Raw genomic sequence first — 21,808 nt, 5'->3', positions numbered from 1 at the left:
TTTCGTCGTAATACCTGTTCTCAAATATTGAAAGTAACTGTAGAAAATCGTGACTTGTGTTCGTAAACAACTAAATATTCAAAAGACGACTATTAAATCTACTTGAATGTAAAGTAAATTATACAGCACACATTTCTTTCTTTGTTATACTGAAATCTATACGATAATTTCTTAGTGAACTGTGCAGAATGAAAAATCCATGCAGTGAATAAAAATAATTTTTGATGTGATTTGAAAAATGAACATTTTCAGAAATAAGGTTGTTTGAATAAGATTTTATATGCGATACATCATTCTGAATCCAATATACTTTAGCTTATTCCAGACTATTTTTCAAAAGCAAAAGAAAGAATTTCTTCATATTTTAGTTTCATTCGTTTTATCAAAAAAAAAAATACGAAAATTAATATTGTAGATTTTATAAATGTCACATACAATGCGCAACTTAATATTTGATGATCAGGTTTGTTTCAGTTTTAACTCCATTCAAAGTATTATTTATAGGAATTCTTGATCTTTCACAATATTGTATTCTAAATTTAATTGGAACATTTTTAAGATAGTCCTTTCAATTTAAATAAAGTCAATCTGTTGTAATTTTAACACTAATACCTAAAAATCCACTCATATTTCCTTGTTCTTGTATCTCAAATTTTCTTGACAGGTTTTATTCTAAACTCTACATATCAGTTTCATTGTTACTGGAAATAATAATGTCATCAGCATGAAGTAGAAAATAAGTTTCTAAGCAATGGTTATGATAGAGGTATAAACAAGGATCATTTTTAAGCCTAATTAATCCTGATTCCGATATAAAGTCATCAAATTCTATATATAAATGTTTCTAAGTGTTCTTGATTTTAGGTCTCTTCTGTTTTAAAACTAGTTTTTTTTTAATAATTTTTGAATCGATGTTTCGGCTATTCATCGTCTGGAAAATAATTAAGATTTTCGATGATTTTTGATAGTATTAATTCTCTATTTTCAAACGCATATAATTCAATATTCAAATATTCAAATATATATATATATATATATATATACAGTGCTTTTCAGATAAAAGTATCCATCTTTAATAACTTTTGTAATACTGGTATTTAGAAAAAATCCAAAAACACGTCAATTTATGTTGGAAGGGGCAAGCATTATGGCTTATTTGAACTTACTGGAAAAGCCACCCCCTCACCCCTAGCAGCATCCCCTTTATTTTTTTAAATTACTTTTCATATTTTTTATGTAAAATTTGGATACTCCTCTTTGAGCTGATTTCAAAAATGTATAATACTTGTAGGTTAAAGTGGTTAGTTTATGAGATAAACAATTTTTCTTTTAAGAGCACAAATTTTACTTATTATTTACTTTTACCTTATTTGCCTGTACTAAAATGGGTTGTACAACAGTTCAAACTCTTTAATCTTAAGATTAAAAATTTTTAACTGTGCTATTTATTCTACTTAAAAAATCCAAACAACAGAAAACTCTACTTTTTATTAAAGTTTGACATTGTCAACTAGAATTTGTAGTCACTATTGATAGTGTAATTTGATACATTATTTATTTTGTTTCTCTGAAATGGTTTACTCTTTGCAAGAAAGAATTGAAATTGTAGGTTTATACTACCAAAATAATAATTGTGCAAGAGCTGCTGCTAGAATATTTAACGAATTACATGACGGAAGACATGCAACTCATAAGTATGTAATTCAACTGATGGAGAAATTTACCACAACAGGGTCTGTTTGCAATAAAGTGCATAAGCGAGAGGGACTCGTAAATAACGAAGCAATCCAAGTGGCAATTTTAGGGCAAGTCAGCTTAGAGGCTCAACAACCCCAATCGTTGTCAACAATAAGTAGAGCGATCGGTGTTTCATCTTCTACAGTTTTCCGAGTTCTACATAAATTCAAGTACCACCCATACAAAGTTAAGTTGGTGCACGAGTTGAATGAAGATGATTTTGATCGTCGTCTAGAGTTTTGCGAATCAATGACGCAAATTATCAATAACAATCCACAATTGTTAAGCAATATTTGCTTTTCTGATGAATGCTAATGGTCATTAAATGGCTTAGTAAGTAGGCATAATTGTAGATATTGGGCTGAAAGTGATCCACATATTATGCGTGAATTCCATACACAACATCCCCAAAAGTTAAACGTTTGGTGTGGTATCCTAGGTGACCACATTGTCGGACCTTTCTTCATCAACGGAAATTTAAATGGTGAATCATATCTTGAGTTACTCAGGGAAGGGGTTGACCCACGTATTACAACAATAATAGAAAATGATGATAACCTTTCCGAAGATTTACTGGTATTTCAACAAGACGGAGCTCCCCCACACCATGCTATGCCTGTCCGACAATTTTTAAACGAAACATTCCCCGCTCGTTGGATAGGTAGAAGGGGGCAGATGATGGAGTGGCCACCTAGGTCACCGGATTTAACACCCCTAGACTTCTTTTTATGGAGGTATTTAAAAACAAAAGTTTATGCTACCCAACCAGAATCTCTGGATGATTTACGAGAGAGGATAGAAAATGAATGTCGACAATTAAATCCAGCCGTATTAAGCAATGTCAGAGAGGCATTTCAAAATAGATCATACCATTGTATGGAAGTGAATGGTACTCATTTTGAACACTTATTGTAACTTCATAATAAATAGCACAGTTAAATAATAGTTAAAAAGATTAAAGAGTTTGAACTGTTGTACAACCCATTTTAGTACAGGCAAATAAGGTGAAAGTAAATAATAAGTAAAATTTGTGCTCTTAAAAGAAAAATTGTTTATCTCATAAACTAACCACTTTAACCTACAAGTATTATACATTTTTGAAATCAGCTCAAAGAGAAGTATCCAAATTTTACATAAAAAATATGAAAAGTAATTTAAAAAAATAAAGGAGATGCTGCTAGGGGTGAGGGGGTGGCTTTTCCAGTAAGTTTAAATAAGCAATAATGCTTGCCCCTTCCAACATAAATTGACGTGTTTTTGGATTTTTTCTAAATACCAGTATTACAAAAGTTATTAAAGATGGATACTTTTATCTGAAAAGCACTGTATATATATGATATATAAAGGAGTCTTTGCCAGCTATATTATATCTAGGACTGAAACAAAACAAATACCATATAAATATATATATATATATATATATATATATATATATATATATATATAACAATAAAAAAATTTCACTTACAATAATTGATTAAGATTTTCGGTGATTTTTGATAGTATTGATGCTTGTATGAATTCTCAAACTCATAGAACTCAATCTTCAAATTGACGTTGATGGAAATATTGATTAATTGAAATGTTCATTCTGGTTCTGGTTACTATAGGAATTTTCATTAATTTTTATTTGGTTAGATTGTGAATGGCGTTGAATTTTTATTGGCTAGATAAGGATAAGTTGTAGTGAATGATGTTCAATACTGATTGGTAAATTAATGGTAACTTTAAATTTCAATAGGTTAGGTCGTTATAAATGAAGTTGAAATTTATAGGTTAGGTGAGGTTGTCAATCGCGTTTAATTTTTATAGAATTTGTTTTTCCAAAAACTCCTAAACTTTCTGGAATCCTCAAACAACACAATATTAAAATAGCATATTAGCGACTCATGTCTATCATGAAGGACACAACATGAATTATGAATCTGCCAAAGTTTTGACAACTGAAAAAAATACAAAGCAATTAACAGGGAACGCTACCTAAATTTTATAAGGGATGAATTACTACTTCTTCTAGAAGATATATCACTAGCAACTCGTAGGTCTATGTTGTTTCAGCCCGATGGATGTCCGGCGCATTTCTCCAGACAAGTTAGAAAATTTTTAGATAATGTTTACCCTGATAGGTGGATAGGACGTGGAGGCCTATTTTTTGGCCAGCAGCTCACCAGACTTAACCGTCTTAGATTTCTATCTCTGGGGCCGGATTAAAGACCTTGTTTGTGCAATTAGACACACTACTACAGATAACATGATAGAGAGAATACGAAACGCCATTCAGAGTATTTCGAAAGCAGAAATTGAGACTGCTGTACAGTCTACTCTTCAAAGAATAAACGGTTGAATCGAAAATGATGGGCGACAATTTGAACATTTAGGTCGTCACTAGCGAGGTACCTTAAGTTATATTTCTATTTTATCTTCCATAACGCAGTTTCCCGGTGACAGCATAAGTAGGTAATATTGACATAATAATTGGAGCTATTATTAATAGAACAAGAAAAAATAATTTTGAGGAGTCAAAAAATGTTAAAATCCGTTCAGTCAAACCGGAGTAATTTATGTTTAAAGGAAAATGCTATTTAGTCTGTAATAACCACGAGGACTCGAAACCTAAACATTCGACCGATGAATCTGAGCCTTTACAGTGCGAGGACTTTTTATTCCAATGTTACGAGTATATTGTGTTGCCAATTTGACAGTTGCGTCAAAATATCCTATTATAAAATATTTCTTCAGAACGATACCATCCAATCAAGTTTATTACAGTATGTGCCAAGCATGATATTCTTGAGTTCAATATTTGGGCTTTGAAGATCCTCAGACAACTTTTTTGTTGAATCAAGATTCATTCCCAAATGCAAAAGGCAATGATAGAGTCAAAGTCTGCGTATTGAGAAAACCAGACAGGCAGATTTTGATGCTGGCTTTTCGTTATCAATAAGGTCTAGAAAGGTTCATACTAAATCAAATACTTGTTATAAAAAGGTAATTGTTGACAATTGCATCATGCCGTTCAACAAAATTCTGGGTGTCGTATAAAACTGCTTTAACGAACCATGAAATATCACAAAACATAAATTCAATTATAAAGATTCAAAAATTCTTGAAATCTAATACACGAAAAAAGGAATTTTCAGAAATGGATCATCTTCAAACTGCTCCAAAAAATGTAGCATTTATCGGAAAAACAACTTAAAACGAGTTTTGTGGTGATATTATTGTGGAAAAAATTACAGAAAAAGTAGTGAAATCGCAGTTATTTCCGTCGATTGGTGATGAAACTTTAGATGCAAGTTCTAAGGAGCAGATAACTATATGCCTCAGATATTTAGATATCGACTTTGGCCACATTAAGCAAATGTTTGATGGGTCTGTTGAAGCCAAACATGGACTCATGGGACAAAAACTATCAGCGCTTATACTAAAGAATTCAGAGAACTGGGACTCGATATTTCTAATTTGAGAGGCCAAGCGGATGATTGATGTTCAAACATGGCAGGCCATTTTCGAGGCGTTTAAGCGAGAATTGAACAGTTGAATCCTCTTGCCTTATACATACACTGTGCATAGCATCAATTGAATTTGGTTTAAAGTCATATACTTGTTTAGAACCAAGCATCAAAAATGCATGTGGAACTATTAAAAATGTTATAAACTTCATAAATGATTCAGCTCAAAGGGTTTAAAAAATGGAAAATATTGTAACTAAACAACACCCAGAAGAGAAGTGGCATGAATTGATTAGCATGTGTTAAGCGTATTTTGTTGAACAGCATGATGCAATTGTCAACAATTACCTTTTTATTACAAATATTTGATTTAGTATGAACCGTTCTAGATCTTATTGATAACGAAAAGCCAACATTAAAATCTGCCTGTCTGCTTTTATCAATACGCAGATTTGACTTTATCATTGTCTTTCGCATTTTGGGAATGAATCTTGAATCAATTGGCCCAATTGGAAAAAATTACTAATTATTACTTTTTCAGCTATTAAAAACTGGCAAATTCTTTTGTTTTGAGCACTTTATATTTTCTATAAACATTTTAGATACTTTTACAGTAATTACATGTTACATACTATAATTACAAACCAAAAAAAAAACAAAATCCAAATGTAATCAGGAAAGCTTAAATATTAAACATACTTTTAAAAGTTACCATTGCGTAACATCCCCTTTATTTTTAATAACTGCCGTAATTCTTTGAGGCATGGTGTTTACTAAATTCTGGCAGTATTCGGGGTTAAAATCATCCCAAATTTCTTGTACTCTTTCTTTTAATTCTATGATAGTTATAGCTGGATTTGCACGCAACTGCTTTTTCATTTCATGCCAAAGTGTTTCTATTGGTGATAAATCTGTACTACGTGAAACTCACTCTAAAAGTGGAATATTGTTGTCTGAGAACCATTTTATGGCCTTTCTTGACTTATGACATGCTGCTTCATCTTGCTGAAAAATAAAGGCTTTCCCAGCGGTTAAAGTTACTTCTCTTGTTGGCAACAATGATTCTTCTAAAATATCCAGGTACTTTTCAGTATTGTCAATTCCGTTTATGAAATGCAGTTTTCCCACTTCTCTTGCAGATATCGAGCCCCACACCATCACAGATGCCGAAAATTTTTCTTTCCGCTTCAAACAATCTGGATGAAAGCTTCATTTTTTGTCGAATAACTCTACTTCGATCGTCACCTACACAAAACGAGACTCATCACTCTATTGTATACAGCTCCACTGTTCAAAATTCCAATTTTTATGCTCTTTGGCCCATTTAAGTCAATGATGGCTTTTCCTTGGCCTATGTAAAGAAAAGTTAAATTTAGAAAAATATGCATTAAACTAAGGTGTTACAAAATTCACGTTGTATGTCCGAAATCCTAATTTTTGAGCCTCTCCGTGACATGTGGATCTTGAAATCCGCCTACCCACTGCATAACTCCAAAGTACACTTAGTTGACCATAGCACGTCTGTTTTGTTGAATTATTCTTTTTAACGCTCGTTTATCTTTGTCTGAAAATTTCGATTTTCTTACGTACCGGCGTTTAGGGACAATCGAACCATTTGCTTTATACAAGCGAACTATATTACGAACACTGTATTTTGACCTGTTTACAGCTTCCGCGATTTCTGAGTTCTTTTTCCCATTTTTGAATAAATTTATTATGGTTAATCGAATTTTTTCATCAACTTTTCCTCTACAAATTTTAAAAATTATACTCACCTTATTACTTCAAAAATCTATCTGTCACTTAAAAAAACATTTTGTGAAAATATGACTTACACAGCCTACTTTATTATTTGCGTATTTTAGACTTGAATTTGATTTGAAACTTTGAACACAATTTTGGAAACAATGAACCCTGGTAATATGCATAAAAAATTATTATCAATAAGACCTATCTATTTCCACTTATTAAATATCATTCAAAATATTTGACAATATTCATCCAAAACCGATTTTAGACGTAAAAATAAAAGTTTTAAAACATTTTACTAACAGCTACTTTTTGGCATTTTAAAATAAAGTTTAATAATTTCGAATTTTTCTAAGTGGGCCAACTGAAATGGGACGGGGCTCGTAACATTGGAATAAAAAGTCCTCGGACTGTAAAGGCTCAGATTCATCGGTCGAATGTTTGGGTTTCGAATCCTCGTGGTTATTACAGAATAAATCCCACTTTTAGATGCTCTCATTTGTGAAATGAAGAATAGGTTCTCCACAACCAACACTGAACTCATCCAGTTTTTTAGTCTTGTCCCATCATTTATAAAACCAGCTGAATACAATGATGAGATCGTGAATGTACCAAAAAAAATTGTGTAGTTCACTTCAATTACGTTGTCTGATCGTTTAATAATTCCATCATTTTATTATTATAATCTTCTGATTTCATAATAACAGTTTTTTTAGATTTATCTGCTTTCAAATTTTTGAGATTTCTATTTTTATTTATGAATTCTTTGGTTTCAGTTATATTTTGAGGTTTGATATTGGTCTGTTGTTGTTTGTTTTCCAATTTATTTTTTAATTTAGTGATAATATTACAAGTATCAGATCTTATTTTATTTTGAATTTCGTTATTTAGATGATTGGTGTTGCATTAAATATTTCATAAGATATTTTTCACAAGTAATTCTTTGTCAATAGAAATATTTTTTGCAAAATTGGGACCTAAAGATAAAACTTCTTTCACTTCATTTGGTGTGACAGTATCAGTTAAATTTTCTATCCATTTTGATTTTATTCGTATTTTCAGCAATAGGTTATTATTTCAATTTTCTCAATATTTTTTCCTTTGCACTATCATAAAGTGATTCAGTTCATTCTCGATGTGTTTCTTCAAATTTTTGGAAAATATCAATAGGAATTACTTCATTTATTTTAACTGTTATGGTTCTAAATAATTTTTGTTATTTTCTTGTTTGAGTAATTGATTAGGAAAATTAGTGAGAGATTTCATGGAATGGGATTTCAAAGAAAAAATCAAAGTATAAAAATTTTGATTGATATATTCTTTGGTTTTAGTTATATTTTGGGGTTTGATAAAGATAAAATTTCTTTTACTTCATCTGCTATGACAGTATCAGTTAAATTTTCGATCCATATACAAATGAAATAAAATCAAATGCCTTGTCATTTTGGCTTTAACGATATTTTACGCACCTCTGGAGTCCTCGATTCTTTGAAAGCGGATGAAATTTCTTTGATTGCCAAAAAAGACAAAATTATTTGCGAATTTGGTAAAAAAAATATTTAAAATGTCATTAAGACAAACATTTAGTAGTTGTAGCAAAAATATATATGAGATGTTTGGCTTGATTATTAATGGAGGTTAGGAAAATTGACACTAAGAACTCGTTTATGATGATAAACATATGGCATCCTTGAGAATTTGAAAAGATTGTACAAGCAGTAAAATCTATTTCTCAATACCACGAAGCTACAAAAACATTTGAATCTTCCTCATTAGCATTGCAAATGGGAACCTTGATTTTAAAAAAAAAACAATTAATACAGCATATTACTTGGAAATCCAAAAAGATATCAAATCGCCTCTTTTAAAAATCTTAGATGTGATGACAAAACTTATCAACGATGAATGGGCTATAGAAATAACAACTGAAGCTTATCAAAGTTTGAATGTTAAAAAACCAACAATAATACCGTTGACTGAGAATTTACAGGTAACTATATCTTCGGAGAGGGGGTTTGTAATTGTCACTTTATTTCACTATTATTTTGAATTTGTCTTTCAAAGCGTTATTCAAATTTAATTTGAAACCAAAATTATACAATATTAAGTTAATCTACAATTTTTAACAATTCAATTATTTGTTTTCTAAGTGTACAACTTTTTGATTAAGATCTGATAAAAACCCCAATCTATATTTTAGGCCAAGAATTCAAGTAATTGGACTCTATGTAACTTGAACATTAAAAACTAAAATGGTCTAGTGGAAATTATAATTTGGTCAAAAATAAGTGATACTTTTTTTTTAGAAAATGAAGATTTATTTTGATGATGTAATTGCAAATTCAAAAATGCAATTACAAAAAAAAATAATAACAGTGAGGAAGCATTTGGAAATCGATGGAACATATTGCAGTTTACTTTTATTTAATAAAAGAAGGTGGGAGAGCTTCAACAGATCATGTTATATGCATACCAAACCAACTAGTACATCTTCAGAAGACTTTGAAAAAATGCTCACATCTAGTGAAATAATTTTATATAGTTGAAATATATATAGTGAAATAGTTTTATTCGATAAAGCTACCCAAGACGGATTCGATGTATCCTTGAAATACAGTAACAACTTTACGAATCTCCGAACCCCAGCTTATTTGGTTTGTGTCATACTGAGGATCCTATAATCGGGTACCATGTTTTTAGATAGTGAACAACTTGCCACATTTATGGAACATACATCTAAAATCCATCGTGAGTGGTATCGATTACCTTCAGATGTGTACCAAACAGCAAACATATATAAAATGCTACTTCTGGCCCAAAATAGTAATGGAAATTGATAATGGAAACATATATTCCGTTAATGCAATAAAAAAGAGAAGAAAAACAAATGAAAAAGATAAGGCAAAAATACATAGGATTACTTGAACCAAACTTGTTAATATGTTAAACTTTCTCTAACTTTAGACTTTTAATAACAGTAAGAAATTTTTTGTTTGCTGGGCCTTTTTTACGATCACCAACATGAAGCATTAGGCGCGAAACCGTTTTTGCTTCCAGCGTGTACTATTATAATGTGTTTCCCTTTAGAACATGGACCATTCAAACAGCGATTTTTACTTTGTCAACCCAATCGAAATTTACCATGTTTCATCTAGACAAATTATGTGTCTATTAGAACTTCAGTAGTCTTTTATTTGACGTAAATAATCTTGTTGTTATCGAACTATCCTTGACGATTCGGTTATTGCCATCCGTTAATTCAGTTTTTTGTATTTAAAACCAAATGCTGACTAAACTTGACGCAATGTTTCTAAACTGGATCAATTGTATTCTGGATAATCTGCTACCTTTTGTTGTATCATTATTAATGTCGCAACTCTATTCTCGTATATAAGCTATAAATTGTCCTACGTATAAAATCTTCAGTAGTTATGTCAACTGATTTCAGTTTTTCTTTGCAAGTTTTTTGGTTCTGTGAATCCATAGCAACCCCTATCGGTAACTAGTCGGTAAATGGAAAATCTATTTACACTAGTTAATTCAACAATTTTTATAATGATGAATATTTTCCTTTTTTGTATACCTTAATCTTTATTAATAAATTCATACCTGTCTTCCCACTACACGGTGCAATTTCAGTTTCTTCATTCGCCCATGTTTTAAAGAACGCCATATTTCTATTTATTGAAAGAAATTTATGAATTGATTAAATATCACCAAACGAAGCTACTGCTTATCGCAGACTGTATCTGGCAGAAGTATATCAAATAAATTGTGACATACACCTTCCGACATCTTTGGCCAATAGAAATTCATTTATGTTTACGTTTCGATTCAACTCGGCAAGGGTCTGGACTTAACTTAAGAAAAGTCTCGGCTCAGTTGGAGCTAGAAAATGGGCTTTAGAGTACATAAAACCAAGGAAAGAATCTTCCAACGACTCAAGAGAGGGAGAAGCTAGGAGGAGAAGCACTGAATACTACACCAAGGAGTGGCTGCAGAACACAGTCAATACCGTAGAACCCTGAGTTAGTAGTATCTCTCAAGATAGAAATTCGATATTCCTTACTCTGTCTGTTAAGGGACTGAAGGAGAATAATTACAAAGAGAGTCAAAATCTTTAGTGCCGAAGGCAACAAAAGATTAGGGAAGCGGAGGGAACTTCAAGGCCCAGCCAATAAAATGAGAGTTCCCCAAAGGCAATGCGTATATTAATAGTCTCGGCTTACTTTTCTAACAAGAAAATGGCACATGACAAATGAAACCACTGCCTTGAATCATTTAAGTATCAATTTTTGACTTGGAGGCGTACCAACTCACCCAGAGGAATAGAGTTCCAAACCTAATTGGGAGTCGTACATCGAGAGCCTCCAACTAAATCTGGAAAAATATTCCTATAATATCATAGTAGAGAAACGATAGAGGAGCTAAAAGAAGTCTCATACTGCTTGTCCCACTTAATCAATGTAGCATATGAAAACAACTGCCTAGAAAATTCGAAAGTAATCCAAAGATATACGTGCCTTAGTGAAACAGAGAACTGGGCCACTTAAGAACTGCTGAGGTAGGAAAGAAGTTTAACAAGCAAAGAATACTGGCAATTAGGCAAACTTTAGAACATACCTATCAAACTATGCCAGAGATCTTAAGAAATTAAAGAGAAAAGTGTGGAGACGGCTCTACGAAGAAATAAGTGTGTTAGTCACAGCACAACGTCGTCAAAAAATTTTAATCAAACCTAAACTGAATTGGGCTACAGAATCCAAACAAAAAATATTGCAATATTGAGCAAGAAAGTTTAGAGATCTGAAGATTAACTTTCCCGGCTCAGAAATAATGTAAAATTTTGAGAACCAGGAGGACATACAAAAGAAAAGACGAATATTCCTAGCAATCACATGGCAAAGTAGAATTTTTCTGGCTATGCTACAAAAAGGTTTCGATATAATGAAGAAATATCTCAAAAAGCTTTATGAATTCAGCCTGACAGCTTACATACTCAAACTATGGAAAGAGGCGAAAGTAATGTTTATAATAAAAGATCAACTACTTAGTCAGCTCTATTAGCCTCACCTTTATTTTAAACTAGAAAGGGAGCCATAGAAAATAAATCAGAAGCATGGCTCTGGCAAGGAAGACACTTCACATCAAACAATTCGCTCATCAAAAAGGCAAGTGCACTCTATTGTCTAGAGACATTTAAATGTATATATTCCTGTATATTGCACAACGAATCCATATATTGAACGAATAGGATCTTTTTTACATCTTAACGATCCTGTATACTGAACAACATATTTGCGTGTGTATCATTTGTTCGATGACAATTCCACCAACGTGGTTACATCACTAACGTCACTTAACGTCTATACAACGATTATGCTTTTTTGGTATCACATCGTAACTTTTTTTTAGCAAGTTCTGTGGATTGTAGAGTTCGGGAAATACTTGACTGGCATGCCTTCTTCTTGACATTAAATAATTTCATATTTATCTGTGAAATTTGTAATTTGAGTTCTAATTTCTGGAAAATCAGCTTTACATTAATGCGTATTAATCAGTCTTACATATTGTTAAGTGGTTAAACAAACAAATCACTCAGGCTTTATTGCATGTTAATAAGAACAATAAATGAAACATCTGCACATAGAAATGGGCCTGTCAAGGCACACGTCGTGCGATGAGCTCTTCCACACATACAAGAGATCATGCCCTCAACGATACACATGCGTACAAATATAAATGTAGTACTCTGAACACAAACAGATCTGGAAACTAAGGTAGCAGGGTAGGTTAGGTCATAACAGTTAGCTCAAGATCAGCAGTGTTGTTGATGGTGAGCATATTTTTTTATTTTAAACATTTTATAGTTTTATCTTTCAGCATTTCGTTTCCTCGGTACAATTCAAAGGTGTAGGCAGATTGAGGCGTTGGAATCAACTAGAAAAAGGGGTGATTCGTTGCGTGGATTAGGCAGATTGAGACCACGGAATCGGATCACTTCTTACCAATGAACGAATAACCACCATATCCTCACCCTTCTCTAGATAATAACTTTGAAGTGGGAGCCGATATATTAATGCATCTAAATGTTCTTGATTTTAGGTCCCTTCTGTTTTAAAATTAGTTTTTTTATATGTTAATTTAAAATTATCAAAAAAAAACTAATTTTAAAACAGAAGAGACCTAAAATAAAGAACATTCAGATGTATGAAGTTCTAATAGACACATAATTTGTCTAGATCAAACATGGTAAATTTCGATCGGGTTGAAAAAGTAAAAATCGCTGTTTGAATGGTCCATGTTCTAAAGGGAAACACATTATAATAGTACACGCTGGAAGCAAAAACGGTTTCGTGCCTAATGCTTCATGTTAGCGATCGTAAAAAGGGCCCAGCAAACAAAAAATTGCTTACTGTTTATAAAGGTCTAAAGTTAGAGAAAATTTAACATTAAAATTTAAAATCAATAAATTGTGATAAAAGTGTCTCAGTCGCATCGCCTGGTGGGAGCACCGGATCTAGAAAACGGGAATTTGCCCTAAGGGTTCCAAGTTTCGTCGCTGTGCCGATGCTGACTTTTTATATACAAAAAAAAATGTTCACAGTCCCATTCACATTCACATTATTTACATATCCCTTCATACCATTTATACATCTCCTGATACTATTATGAATAAATAATTTTTATTTTTGTGTTTTAAAATTTAAAGTCTCACTTTGGTTTGAAAATTTTACAGCCACACGTTTGCTTACAAGTTTTACGACCTCATATTTGTTTGAAAGTTTTATAGTCACATGTTGGATTGGAATGTTACAGCTCTACGTAAATTTGAAATGTTATAGGCCCACGTTAGTTTGAAAAGTTTCGACCCCACGCTGGGCTTTGGTGTAATCACCAAATTTTGATTTATTTTCATGATTATCTTTTTAATAATTATAATTTAATTTAACTGCGACAAGCTCATTTTCAATGTAATGTTTTTCTTATTTATTTAAACAGTTATTAACTCTTATCACTAAACACAGCTGTTTCGTAACATACTAATTTATTCAAATACATCGTTTACTTTTTACGATTCAGATGTGTTCGCTACGACATCGGATCATTTACGGACTACTACGATTGTTTATATACACACTATATCATTTCCAGAATGTTAGAAATCTCTATTTTGCCGTCAACAAATAAAAATGTCTTCTCATAAATTGACTATAAAAACTGTTATAAAAATAATAAAAGGAAATTGCCCCCGTATATAAAAAATAATGTAAATTGAAATTGTACCCGGTGACATAATAGAACAGGACCGGCTTCGCGGTCTATATCAGTGGACAAGTTCGTAACATTACTCATCAGTAATGACTCCTTTTCTCTTTGGGTTCTGGCGCTCATATTTATTAAGGATATTTGTTTAAAGATTTTATATTATACTACTTATTAATAAGGATTTACTGATTTTATATTAATAATATTTAAATCCGAAGAGTCACATAACATGTGTTTACAATCACCTACAGAATACCTACTGCAGACATAAAAATAATTTTTGATTCAAATTTAACAGGATTTATGTAATTATAATTTCAAATGTACATTTCGACACATATTCAATTGTTAATTTTATTGATACCAATAAATGAAATTCACTGATCTTCATTCTATAGTTGATACTCAATACAGGATTTCCAAATTTCTCTCTCAAGATAGCCATCAAACTGCAATATAACTCCAATTTCAGGGACAAATTGTTTTTTAATATTCATAAAATAATTTTACCGATATAATATGCCCTGTTCCAAGTCCTTGCCCAATTTTCGATATTTTACTTTCTCTACATCAACTGTTCCCATGTTTTATTTTCGACTAGATGTTTTATATAAACTCCAGATATTAAGAAAACTATCAACAATTTTACAGCTTTTGAAGAAAATAAGCCTTTTCAATTTATTGTCCTCTTCAAGTCAACTTATTACATAATTAATTAGTTTGTTGATATTTTGATAGTTTATTTAATACATATTATACAATGTTTATTTTATTAGTAGCTCATAAGACTTTCTGGAAACGATGATCGGTGTTACGACTTCTAAATTTTATATGGAAGCTAAACCTGGTAACGCTGCGACCACGAGGGCCCAGAAGAGAGACAGCAAAAACCCAGGTCATTCAAGATACACACCACAAGAGTAGCAGACGTAAAATTTATAAAAATTCGTTTAATGTATAATAATTCAATATCAATATATGAGATGCAAGGATAATATAAGTAATTAAAGTTGTGCGTTTACGAAATACAATAGTTTATCATTATTATTATAATAAAAGAAGAATAGAACAAACACCGAAACCTAAACATTTTGGTCCTCCGATCCGCTTGAGACGATATCCAGCTAATTCTGATGATAGGCCGACAGACAAAAAAGTGAGTTTTTTCCTTTATTTTGCTTTGAAATCCTTTCAAATGTGGCCTTTGTTTGAAGAGTAAAGTTAATTCTACCTTATATCAATTTAAATTATTTCATATATAGTTGAAAATTTAATTTATATATTATATTGGCGTTGCCTTGAGTTGTTGATTTAATCATAAAAATAAAATAAATTGCTATCGCCATATCATAATATTATTTACAATTGATTTATTCATATGCACACAATTCATATGTATTTATAATATATTGGTGTAGAATAGAGTAGAGTTATTCACAAAAAAAGGGTCGCTTTCGCCGGTATATTTTGTTTACGATTTTATACCTAACACGAATTATCAATATTAATGTCCCGAGTGCATGTCAAATTGTCGATAATTTAATTTTCTCGAGTACGCGAATGCGCACGAGAGGAAATTATGAGACAATTTGACATGCACGAGAGGGCATTTTGGCAGACTATTTCCTGAGAAAAATTTAATTTAAAATAAACAATAATTGTTCCTTTTCTTAAAATATAAAATTAAAACCAAATGATGTTTATTAATCCTAGACGAAAATTTGGCACTAGTGCAAATTATCGATAATTTGCACTAGTGCAGTATTATCGCTGAAATTTGATCGTTGCTAGGTAAACATAAAATATTACAGCTTTTTGGTTGGCTTAAATTTTTCGAAGGAAATAGTCAATATTAATGTCTCGAGTGCATGTCAAATTGTCGATAATTTAATTCGAGGAAATTATGAGACAATTTGACATGCACGAGAGGGCATTTTGGCAGACTATTTCCTGAGAAAAATTTAATTTAAAATAAACTTAATTCTGTGTTTAAAATGCCAATGAGGAATTTAACTTAAAGCATGATATCAAACAATCTATCATTATAATTTTGCAGGCTTTTTAAAATGTTAAAAGAAAAAAGAGGAAAACATATTACGGTCGATCGTCTTTTCTTAACTGTAAACTCATCATGGATGAAAGAAACATCAAAAGGTTTTTTTAAAAATTGTCCAGTAGGACGAAATGAAATTTCAAAGTGGACAAGAAATGCAGCGGAAGCTATAGGAATTGACACGAAAAGAATAAAAGTGACAAATCACTCGAACCGTGCTGCGGCAGTTATTCAGCTTGCCAAGGTTGGGGTTTCAGAAAATCAAATTATGAAGGTTACCGGACACTCAAATCAGGCCTCGATAAAGAGTTACCTCCAAGTAAATAGTGAACACTACGAGGAAATTGTACAAAAAATGCGAAATGACAGTAGCGAAATAACAATAAGAAGTGGTGGAAGCAGCATAGAAACACCATCGTCGGCCTCCAGTAAAGTTGTATATTCTAATTGCATTTTCAATAATTGTTCCTTTTCTTAAAATATAAAATTAAAACCAAATGATGTTTATTAATCCTAGACGAAAATTTGGCACTAGTGCAAATTATCGATAATTTGCACTAGTGCAGTATTATCGCTGAAATTTGATCGTTGCTAGGTAAACATAAAATATTACAGCTTTTTGGTTGGCTTAAATTTTTCGAAGGAAATAGTCAGTTTAGTTTTTTTGTTAGAATTCTTGGTGTTGTTGTGCGTTCATATAACACTGTTGCCAACAATTTAAATTTCGCACAAATATTATTATTGCATCATTTTCAAATTAAAATGGCTGAAGATCTTTTTAAAACCTTAATTAAAAAACGAGGTGTTCTTAAAGGAAAAGTTTCTGTTTTTAGCAATAAAATTACAAAATTACAGGAAAGTTTTTTGAATGAAGAAAATATTTCGGAACAAACTATTATTGAATTAGAAGATCGAAGAATCGATCAGATTAGTGATATTAGTAATGAGTTTGATAGTATTCAGAGTCAAATTGAAATGGAAATTTTAGATGATGAATCCAAGTTTATGGAACAATTAGCTCAACGAGAGCAGTTCTTACAAAATTTTTATGATTCATTTGCGTCAGCAAAACATTTATTGAATCAATTAAAACCAGCTAATAATAATAACAGTGATAAGAATTCGAGTATTTCAAGCAAAAATTGTAATTCTCCTGCAGTAAAATTGCCAGACATAAAATTACCTACATTTAGTGGGTCTTCAAATACTTGAAGGCTTGAGTTTCGAGACACGTTTACCGCATTAATAAACGACAACCCTGATATTGATGATATAAATAAATTTCACTATTTAAGGGCTAGTCTAGAGGGTAGCGCTAGTCAGATCATTAAATCTCTTGAAATTTCTGCAGGAACGTATAAGGTTGCATGGGATTTGTTATGCAAACGATATGATAATAAAAAAGCATTGATATACAATCATTTAGATGCATTGTTTGGTTTAGAAAAAATTATTAAAGTCTCATCTTTTAAATTAAGAAATCTCTCAGATACAGTCTCCAAACACTTGAGGGCTCTTAACAGTCTTAAACTTCCCACAGATCAGTGGGATATTCTAATTTTACATTTAATGACCAAAAGTTTGGACGATGGATCTGTTAGTAAATGGGAGGAATACAAGTCCAAAAAAGAGTTGCCTTCTCTTGAGGATATGTATGAATTTTTAAGAAGTAGATCAGACTTGCTAGAGCGATTAGAGTTGAACAAATTTGAACAGGGATCCAAGTCAGGGAAAACCAGGGGCTTACTTTCTGCTGATTCAGAAAATAATTCACATGAAAACAAAACATCTTTTCAAGGTTTCAAGTGTGCCATATGCAGAGCGTTTATGTGCGACAAATTCAAGGCAATGTCTGTGCTAAATCGCATGGAACAAGCCAAAAGACTAAAGTTATGCTTAAACTGTCTTCGAAGTGGCCACAAAACCAACCAATGCAGATTGTATGCTTCACGTAAAACATGTAAGGGGAAACACAATACTCTTTTACACATAGAAAACAAAAATAAAGCAAATCAAAATATAAATCAAGAAAATGTTTCCCTGACTACAAGTTCGGAACATTTTCAAATTCTGTTATCCACGGTAGTAGTAGATGTTTTAAACAGTTATGGTGCTTACGTACCTGTTCGAGCTATTCTAGATTCAGGATCAATGTCTTCCTTTATAACTCTTCACTCAAAACTAAATATTCCAAAGCAAACAATGAATTTCGCTGTTTCTGGTTTGAACAGTGCTGTCTCTAATGTGAAATATAAATGTTGTTTAAAATTTAAATCTCAACATAAAAATTTTATGACGGACTTGTCTTGTTTTATTTTGCCAGAAATAACTGGAAACTAGCCTACATTTTACATTGATAAGCAAAAGCTAATGATACCTAAATATATCAATTTGGCTGATAAAAACTTCCATAAGCCCGGACCAATCGAGATGCTGATAGGTGCTGATATTTTTTGGAATGTTTTATGTCCAAACCAATTGAAGTTAAATACAAATGGTCCTGTTTTACAGGAAACTCAGCTTGGATGGTTGGTTTCAGGTAAAATACAAGGATTTCAAATTTCTAATAATATAGTTTGTAATTTGGTTAAAAATGAAGGTGATTTATATATCCAAGACCAGTTATCAAAATTCTTTGAAATAGAAAGTGTTAAAACTGCCAGTCCTTGGTCCAAAGAGGAAATGGACTGTGAAACTCATTTTAAAGACACAAGAACTCAAGAAGGTCGTTTTGTTGTATCGATTCCATTGAAAGCAAGTCCAAAAATATTAGGTGAATCTTTAGGTCTAGCCAAAAGAAGATTCAAATCGCTTGAGCAAAAATTCTCAAAAGAATACCAATTCTCAAGAATGTACAAGAATTTTATCCTCGAATATGAAAAGCTCAATCATTTGCAAAACATAAGAGAGGTATCTGAAGTAAATCATGAGGATTAATGAACTTCAGCTAAAAGGACCGGCAATTCAAGATGATTTAGTGTCAATATTATAACGCTTTAGACAATATAAATATGTTGTTACCGCGGACATTGAAAAAATGTACCGTCAGGTCTTGGTGTCAAAAGATCAGCATAAAATGCAAAGAATTCTATGGCGAGATAACGAAAATAAAGCACTAAGTGTCTGTGAACTTTCCACGGTAACTTATGGTACTACAAGTGCACCATTTTTAGCTATTAGGTGTTTAGTAGAATTAGGTAAACTTTGTGAAAGAGAATTCCCGATTATTTCAAATATTATTCTTCACGACTTCTATGTCGATGACCTTTTGACAGGTGTCGATGACATTCACATTGCAAAGGAAAGTTGTCTTAAATTATGTGAAGTTCTTGGATCAGGCTGCTTTCCACTTCGAAAGTGGCGATCAAACTTTCCGGACATAATGCGTGATCTAAAAGAAGGTAAACTTGCTGATTCTTCGGAAGGTCTAGTCATTGGCGAAGATGATGTTGCAAAAACCCTAGGTATATCGTGGATGAGTAAAACGGATAAATTAATATTTCATATTGATGTTGAAATGAAGGGTGAATGTTTAACAAAAAGAGCATATCCAGAATATTCGATCCAATGGGTCTACTTGGCCCTTGCATTATAATTGCTAAAGTAATGTTACAACAACTTTGGAAGGAAAATCTATCTTGGGACAGTCCAGTTTCCCATGAATTACAAGTTAAATGGAACAATTTTATACAAGAACTTCCGTCATTAAATTATTTAAAAATTCAGCGACATGTTATTTGTGATAATTCCACACAAATAGAATTACATGCCTTTTCAGACGCTTCTGCGGTAGCATATGGTGCAGCTGTGTATTTCAGATCAAAAAATTGCTATGGTGAAACATTTTGTCATTTGCTTATCTCTAAAGCTAAGGTTGCGCCAATTAAATCACTAACAATCCCTCGGTTAGAATTATGTGCAGCCCATCTTCTGGCTAAACTTGTTAATAAGGTTACTACTTCTTTGAGGCTTGATTTCAATTCTGTAACATTATGGTCTGACTCCACAATAGTGTTGGGTTGGATTAAAACTCCAGTTCATTTGTTAAAACCATTCGTTCGAAATCGAATTGCTGAAATACAGGAGTTAACTGATATCAGTTCATGGCGTTATGTTCCAAGTTTAGAAAATCCTGCAGACATTTTATCAAGAGGCTCTTATCCTAGTAGTTTGAATAATTCAAATATATGGTGGCAGGGTCCATATTGGCTCCAAGAGAGCCCTGACCTTTGGCCAAAAGACAACAAGACGTCTATTCCCCTTCCAGAAATAAAAACTACTTTGGTAGCGGTGTCTGAATTTAAATTTCCATTCGAAAGGATTTCTAATTTGAATCGATTGAGGAGGTGCATGGCTTTCATTTTAAGATTTATAAAAAATTGCTCAAGTAATAAAGAAAATCGATCGTTTGGTGTTTTTACAACAACAGAATTAGATAACTCTTTGTAGTTGCTTGTAAAACTATCCCAAATATCTTCGTTCAATAAGGAGTATAATGATTTAAAAGCTGGGAATGAAATTGACAAAAAAAGTAAACTTTTATCTCTAAACCCGTTTATGGACACGAGCGGTATACTTAGAGTTGGAGGTCGTTTGCAGAATTCAAATTTTCATTTCATTAAAAAACATCCAATGATTTTGTCGTCGAAACACCATTTCACGAAACTTCTTTTTGAACAAGAGCATAAAAACTTATTACATGCAGGACCATTACAATTATTATATAATATACGAGAAACGTATTGGCCAGTTGCCGCTCGCAACCTAGCTAGATCTATTGTTCATAAATGTATACAATGTTATAGATTAAAACCAAAATCAGTCCAACCTATTATGGGATTTTTATCTGATTTCCCCTTTCAAATCACAGGTACAGATTATGCCGGACCTTTTCATGTACTTAATAAAAGGGGACGTGGCTCAAAAATCATAAAAGGTTATGTTTGTCTGTTCATATGCTTGGCTACAAAGTCCATTCATCTTGAGTTTGTAAGTAGTCTTTCAACTGAAGATTTCCTTTTGGCTATGAAACGCTTTATCAGTCGACGTGGAAAACCATCTCAAATTTATTCAGACCACGGTACAAATTTTATTGGTGCAAATAGAAACTTGAAAGCACTCTATGATTTTCTCACTCAAAATGAATGTTTAATTAGTGATTCTATGAACAATCAAGGCATACGCTGGAACTTTAATCCAGTCCAAGCTCCACATTTTGGTGGATTATGGGAGGCTGGGGTTAAGGCAATGAAATATCACTTGAAACGTGTTTCTGGTAAATCTAACTTTACTGTTGAAGAGTTCACGACTTTGCTCTGTCAGATAGAGGCCATATTAAACTCCCGTCCTCTTTGTCCGCTATCTACTAACCCTTTAGATCCTTCTCCTTTAACACCAGCTTCATCATTGGTCGTCCACTAACTTCAATTCTGGAGCCAGTTATGATTTTAGAAAAGGAAAGCAGGTTATCCAGATACCAAAAAATCGAAAATGCTCGGCAACACTTCTGGACGAGATGGTATAAGGAATACATTTCCGAACTTCAGCA

General features: G+C 32.2%; 1 protein-coding gene across 1 annotated transcript; it reads left to right on the top strand.

Annotated features, from left to right (window-relative positions):
* The first annotated feature begins 19,866 nt into the window (after positions 1–19,866).
* On the top strand, positions 19,867–20,709 carry LOC130449895 (uncharacterized). Its single transcript, XM_056787961.1, has one exon. It carries the CDS (start codon positions 19,867–19,869, stop codon positions 20,707–20,709), a length of 843 nt encoding a protein of 280 aa, XP_056643939.1.
* The last annotated feature ends 1,099 nt before the right edge of the window (positions 20,710–21,808 follow it).

Source organism: Diorhabda sublineata, chromosome 10 (assembly GCF_026230105.1).
Source record: "Diorhabda sublineata isolate icDioSubl1.1 chromosome 10, icDioSubl1.1, whole genome shotgun sequence".
NCBI classification, from domain to species: Eukaryota; Metazoa; Arthropoda; class Insecta; order Coleoptera; family Chrysomelidae; genus Diorhabda; species Diorhabda sublineata.
This window is presented reverse-complemented; position numbering and strand designations above follow the sequence as displayed.

Bases quoted from the DNA above. Each gene is read 5' to 3' on its own strand.
- LOC130449895 (XM_056787961.1), top strand. From the start codon at position 19,867: ATGTTACAACAACTTTGGAAGGAAAATCTATCTTGGGACAGTCCAGTT.